Raw genomic sequence first — 6,686 nt, 5'->3', positions numbered from 1 at the left:
CTCTGGTGAGCACTCCTGCACTGTTTTCAGGTTAATGCATGCAGTGGGCACAAACAAACAGTAACAGTGTACTAGGGTGTGCTGAGGCTTGAAGATTTTTTTAACAGTGATGATGTGTGCCCTGAGCAAAAAAAAAAGTGGTGTGGAGCTGAAAACAAACAAGAAGTAGCAGACAACCACCTCACACCTCCAGTAGTACTGGGCTGTGCAGCTGGGGCGGTCATTTTTCCACTAGACCCAGTCTCATCCACAGGGTCATGACAGCAACTCCCATCCCAGAGGAGCTGAGAGGGAGCATCTCTCCTTTTGCCCTTCAGCAGGGCTTCCTGGCAAAGACTTACAGGATCCCAGCTTTGTCTATTTGTCTCTGGCAGTTGCAGCTACAATTCCTCTTCCGAGGGCTTCAGTGGGGCATGAGCCATTCTTGGAACAAGGGGGTTCCCTGTCTGCAGGTGAGATGCTAAGCAAGGTTTGAGCTACGTAGAGCACCACGCTCTGAGCACTGTCGGCGATGGCTTTGCACAGTGATGGTGAGAGCTGTGTGTCTAATTTGGGCAGCAGCAGATGGATCATTTAAGACAGAAAGAGACTGGCACTACCAGCAGAGCAAAGGGATAATGTGTTCCTTCTGCAGCACAAATCTCACAAGTGACTCATGACTCTTCTGCAGCTCACGCTGGCATCCCTTGGTCTTTGTGACTGTAACTGCACATTTTAAAGGTCAGGACACAGTGCTTTCTCCCTGGTACCTTGGAATCCATACAGGTGAGGGTTTTGCTCTGAAGAACCTCCAGGGCACACAGTGGTTTCCACATGGTTTGATCAGCAGGTTGCTCTTCTCCTCCTTCTGGCCCAAGTGTAGAGATTATGAAATAATCTAGCCAATAAACCTCTCAGTTTGATTCCCGGGAGCTCGTTGCATACATAATTACCATGTACATGACTAATATCAGGCAGGCCTGGTGCCTGAGCCACACCCACATTCCTTCTGCAGCCCTCATTTCAGAACAGATTTCAATTAACTTTCATCAGATGTTTAAGGTGGCCTAAGTCTTTTCTTCTTTGTGTAGGTGTTTATATTTCAGTGCTTTATACTTAAGGATGTACTTGACTGCTAACTAGAACAGAGACTGGTTTGGGCATGCGCTTAAATGGTCATCTGTCTATGGGTATTATTTAGGTGGTATTTCCTCTGACAGCAAGGCCCTGGCATTAACTGAGCTGTGTGTGCAGGCTGCTCACGTTCATGAGTTAGTGTGCTATACCTTGTGAAAGCACACACTGATGGTTCACCTGTAACAACCTGGAATCACAGGCATTTCACCACTGTCCTTGCTGAAATACTAGAAAGCCCGAAGCTGATGGTGTTGAAAAGCCCATTGCTTCTTGCCCGAAATGGAATTGTCATCTAGATTGGGTAGTAGCTTTCTGTGCAAATTTCAGTTCTGGGTACAAGGTATCCTGGTACTGCACAATTTATACCAGTCTTGACTCAGGGGGACTCAAATCAGTGCAGGCTGTGCTCGGTAATGGTAAAATCCCACAGAGAACTAGTCAGTGCAAGGAAACCACTGGCCAGAAAGAAGACCCAAAAGATAGGAATATACTAGTGCTTCTGCACATTCAACTTTCCTTAAATTCTCTTGATCACTTTATAAGGGAAAAACAAACCAGTACAGATGGCCATGTGTTTCACAGGCTGGAACACTGCACTGAAGTTGAAATAGGCCCCACTATTTTAGCAGCTTGGTAATGTTTCCATCTTTCACAGGTTTCTGAGCTGGATCCAGCTGAAAATAGTAATAACTTACCTTTGACAGTTATGTAAAAGATAGACTGCAGCCTCAGTTCAGCTTCCCTTGAACCAGGAGCTGAAATTTGCAACCATGTTTCATAACAGTACCTTTATTGGCAAGCTTGCCAAACAGGCCTGAGAGAGGTGACCTTTGCAAATGAATAACAACAACTTTGACTTTAGAAATAGTCTTTCACAATGAAGCTGATCCTGGGAAAACACCCTCTGCCTACACTGAACTTTTTTTTCAGTAACTTTAAATCCAAAATTTTGTTTAAATAATTTAAAATGTGCTTAAAATTGTATGTTTATTCCTACACTGAACGCTAACATAATTAGGACTATCTTCTGCATTTAAGTACTCATATTGAATATAAAGTCCTAAATGTCTTTAGTATGCATGTCTTCACTGCAGACATGCACATTTAAAAAAGTGCTTTTTTAAATGTATCTTCAGTTTTCAAACAAAAGCTTGCTCAATTCCTGCTGAAAGGGTTTGAAAGAATAAACCAGCTTGAATATTCAAAATCCACCACAGCAATAAGAATTAAAAAACATGTAATAACAACCTATCAATTTGACAGGCTTTATTTTTAGTGAATTTCGAGTTGTCACATTCTCAAGGCTTTTTCTTCCAGATCCCAGTGCTAAAAGGTAACTACCTCCTATTTAACGAAAGGTAAATTACTCAAAAAATGCCAGCTGTCATGAGATAAAGGACAAATCATGAGTCAGCAAAATAATTCCAGAGCTTTATCAAGGAACTTATCTTTTCTTCCAGGTTGTTTTCTTTTGTGTGACATTTGTCTGACATTGCCTGAAATTATTTCCTTACACCTTGGGAGTTTGGCTGGGAGACCTGACAATATTACTGACAGTGGATTAAACACATCTGCAAACTTTGTATAAAGAAGCAATTGATCATCCTACAGTCTGGGAAAGGAGAAGAAAGGGAATAAAGGGGGAGAAAGGGAAGAAAGGAAATAAAAGAGGAAAGGAGGATAAGAAGATTTGTTTTCTTATTTATGTAACTTCTACGCCCTAGTATGGGCATCCATGCAAAAATCCTCACTGAGGATTTGTTACAGCCTTTGTTAAAAGTGAAAATACTTAGTAGCAGAGACAGTACCTGGGGAACAGTATCAACATGAAAAAAATATCCTGATATATATGAAATATATATTTACTACTTGACATGAAATATATATCTACATATCCTACAATGTCCCTATCTGATTTTTAAATGGGCCACAGATCAACTTTATTCCTGTTCTTACAAAACAATTTTAGCAGATCCTTAGTAGCAGTAAATGAACAAAAAAACAGAGACTGTGAAACTGATTTTATATGTTGCTGAAGGAGAAGTCAATGTTTTTTTTAAAAAAAAAAGGATTAAAAACAAAAACCCAAAAAGAAATGTATGTTGATAGAGCTGAAGGTTGCTTTGTTGGTTCCTGCCTTGGCTTCAGCATTCAGTCCAGTGTCCCAGTGTTTTAGTTTTAATTTTTCTTAATGGTTTTCCCCCCAGTCTAAAAGCATTGCTGGGGGAGTTTTAGGCCTGCTCAACTAAATCCTGCAATGTCAATGACCTCTTTGGAAGAATTCAGTGAGGAAGGAGGTGTCACTCAAAAGACACATTGTGGCCGCCTCTACTCTCTGTGGTGGCACACAAAGTACAGGAAACAGGCTCTCCAGGGCTTGTGTGTCTCCTGGTGCTCTGCACAGCTCATGCATCCCAGCAGTGGTGGCCACAGCCAGCTGGAAGAGCTGAGCCAGAAGGCTCACAGAAGGACCTGTCTGTAAGGACATTTCTAGACTGGCAATGAAGCCTCTGTGCACTCAGGCAGCTGAGAGACTTGGGTAAACAGGGTTGTGATGTACAGATGAAAAGAAAGCAGGTGGAGAAGACTCAGAAAAGTCAATATTCCTTTTTCTGCAAATCCAGTGGTGGCAACCACCGCTCACTCGGACACTACTTCTTGCCCTTTGTCCTGTGGTGTCAGAGCAGATTCCTGCTGTACTCTAAAGAAAGCCACTTCCCAGAGAAGTGGCTGCTCCTGAACCAGCAGCACTGTCCTGCTGTTCCTCTGCCTGCTCTGTGTTGCATCAGAGTTCATCTGGCTTTCAGCTCCGACAGATTACACACATATTTTTCCCTCTAAGGCTCTGTACAGTTGCTCACCCTAAGTCAGCCTGACTGTGGGCCCAAGTCATTAAAGACCTATGCAAGCTATTCATTTTTTTAAAGAAAACCACGTTAGAAAACCTCCAGGGCACTTGCACTAGGCAAGGTAATTTTATAGTAGCTTTTCCCATTGTACTAGATTGTCAGTGTTTGAGCACTTCCCCACCGTGTTCTCATTCCATTCAAAGTCCGGAGTTTCACTTTCATTTCTCTTGGGCACTTAAGTTTCAGTTCTCTTTCGGCACTGCCCTCTCTTGCTGACACCTCCCTCAGCTACTGAATTACTTGTAAACCCACTTGGAATATCTTTGTCTTTTTTTTGCTTCTCTTTTTTTTAACATTCCTTATCCTTTTTTTTTTTTCCTTTCCTGACTTCGCATCTTTCTTATCTGTTTTCCTCAAGTATCATAGTGTAAGCCATTAAGAAGGGAAAACTAAGAAGAGCTGAGTTAATTAGGTTCTTAAGCTTATTTGTGAAAGTAAGAATCAGCTTGGGAACTGTCACAAATAAGGATGGGCTTCAAGGGTTTTCTGGATGAGGAGAGTGTACATTTAACCACCACCCTCATGAATTTGTGATTTACCTTACCTTTGTGGATTTTTGAATGGACCAGCGTACCTTCTCTTTCTGCCCTCCCCTTCTGCTCATTCCCACAAAAATAAATTCCTTTTTCACTCTCCATGGTGTTATCTGTTTGGAACTATGTCACGTTTTATTTGAATCACAGATTGTTAAAGTAGGAAATGCTATTTCTAACATTTGCATCATTGCAATTCTGATCTTGCGAATTCTATTCAGATTTAATATCTGTTCAAATTACTCAGCAGAAACCTCAAGCCTTATTTCTGTGCTTCCACAATTCCAGTTTGGCATATCCCCCAAGACAGTCAAAGTAATTTTTCTTTGGGAAAAAAATAACAATAATATGACAAGAATTGCTGTAATTCTAGAATTACTGCATCACAATGACGACATAATAAAATATTCTACTGTGGCACTATGATAGCTGCTTTGACTAATGACTGCAGGGATCTGGAGTGATTCACAGGTCCAGCCCAACCATAACCAGCAAACAGAATCAAATAAAAGAGGAGAAAACAAGTTTATGAGACTTCACGACACTTTTCTTCACCTCCTTAGTCCTGGGACCAGCAGAGAACTGTTGGCAGTGTGGGATGGAAGGGTAAGGTCCGACCACTTCCCACTCCCCTCTCCACTCCTGAAGATTCGGTGAGGACAGTGCCAGTGCTCCTGTGATGCCAGTGAATGAGGAGAGCTGCACTGAATCTGGGTCAAATCCATTTGTGTCACCAGAAGAGGACTGAGCAGCCACGAGGAACTTATAAACTCAACATGAGCTACCTTCAAATTAGTCATTTAATGTTTAAAAATAGAATACATATGTTTGCTGTACATACATAAAAATGCAAGACATGGTATAGTCTGTGACCACCACTCAAGAGTGCTCTGTGGCAAATCTGAGTGATGCATACAAGACCATTGTAATGTGCATGACAGTTCTTAGTTGTTTGATAAAGCTCTTCATCCTAGCACCATCGGCTCCTGGACAAACAGATAAGGGGCAGTCAGCTCTGGCAGTTTATACTGTGTGCCTGTAAGCAGCTCAGGGATGCTGCTCTGCATAATTGCAATTAAAATTAATTTTATTCTTCACTGTGCTGTTAAGCAAGCCACAGGCTTGGTTCTCCTTTCAAACACACTTCCTTTATGTAACTGTGGGGGAATCAAAGTGAGGAGCATTGCAACTTTTTGACTACTCAGAGCGCTACTTAATCTTGTAATTGTAGGCTTTTCATCGTGGGACACAACAGCTGGGAACCCAATCGTGGGAATGAGAGTGCAGCACGCCTGCTATTTCCTAACGGAGTATCCCTAAGCCACTTTACTATATTTTTTCTGCATTTTTCCTTTTAGTTCTCTATTGCAAAAGAAAATCTGGGTGGAAAGACACAATACTAGAGCAAAAGTAATTTTAGAAAAAGGAGACATCTTACAATAGCAGAAGTTTCAACTGCATTAGAATTTAGAAAACAGGAAATAAAAATCAGAAAGGCCTGTAGCAGCCATGTTTCCACACTCAGCATTGTTCCACCACCGGCACGGCACAGCTCCGGGCCCGCTCCCGCCGGCTTTGGGCAAACCCACGTGGCTCCGCACGCCAGAGCCACCAGCCAACGCACGGCCTCATCCCAGGGAAAGCTTTTATCCAGGAGACAGGGAGCCCCGTCCGGACGGGTCCCAGGCGAACTACTGACCCGTTCCCATCGCCGTGACCGATGGGACTCACCGGGCAAACCCGGGTCCCCTCCCGTTCCCAAAGCGGGCGCCGGTCCCTGCGCCGCGCGCGGGGCGGGGCCTTGGCGGCCGCGCGTGCCCGGGGAGGGTGGCGCGCGCCGCCACCTCCCCGCTGCCGCCGGGTCCCGGCGGGCGTCGCGTCCCCCCCGCGCCGCCGCCGAGGATGCTGAAGATGAAGCTGCCCCTGAAGCAGACGAGCCACAAGGCAGCGGCGGCGGAAGATGCGACGGCGGCGGGGTTGAAGGAGCCCGGCGGTGCCCTGGACTGTCACCTCCCGCTGCAGCAGCAGGTGCCCCGGGCCCGCGGGGGCGCCGCCGCGGCGGTGGGGAGGGGGTGTGGGCTGGAGAGGCCGAGCCGGCTGCACGGCCTGGGGCCGGGGCCTGGGCCCG

The 6,686-nt window shown here is 44.7% G+C and overlaps 1 protein-coding gene across 4 annotated transcripts in view; it reads left to right on the top strand.

Annotated features, from left to right (window-relative positions):
- The first annotated feature begins 6,387 nt into the window (after positions 1-6,387).
- Positions 6,388-6,686, top strand: part of ZCCHC2 (zinc finger CCHC-type containing 2) — a 41,374-nt gene continuing 41,075 nt past the window's right edge. For all 4 annotated transcript variants that reach the window (XM_041427750.1, XM_041427751.1, XM_041427749.1 and 1 more), the window contains exon 1: positions 6,388-6,686. This exon is cut by the window's right edge and continues 695 nt beyond it. In XM_041427750.1, the coding sequence (XP_041283684.1) occupies positions 6,461-6,686 (226 nt within the window). In that variant the 5' untranslated portion in view covers positions 6,388-6,460.

Source organism: Onychostruthus taczanowskii, unplaced genomic scaffold (assembly GCF_017590055.1).
Source record: "Onychostruthus taczanowskii isolate IOZ18803 unplaced genomic scaffold, ASM1759005v1 scaffold119, whole genome shotgun sequence".
Taxonomy (NCBI): Eukaryota; Metazoa; Chordata; class Aves; order Passeriformes; family Passeridae; genus Onychostruthus; species Onychostruthus taczanowskii.
This window is presented reverse-complemented; position numbering and strand designations above follow the sequence as displayed.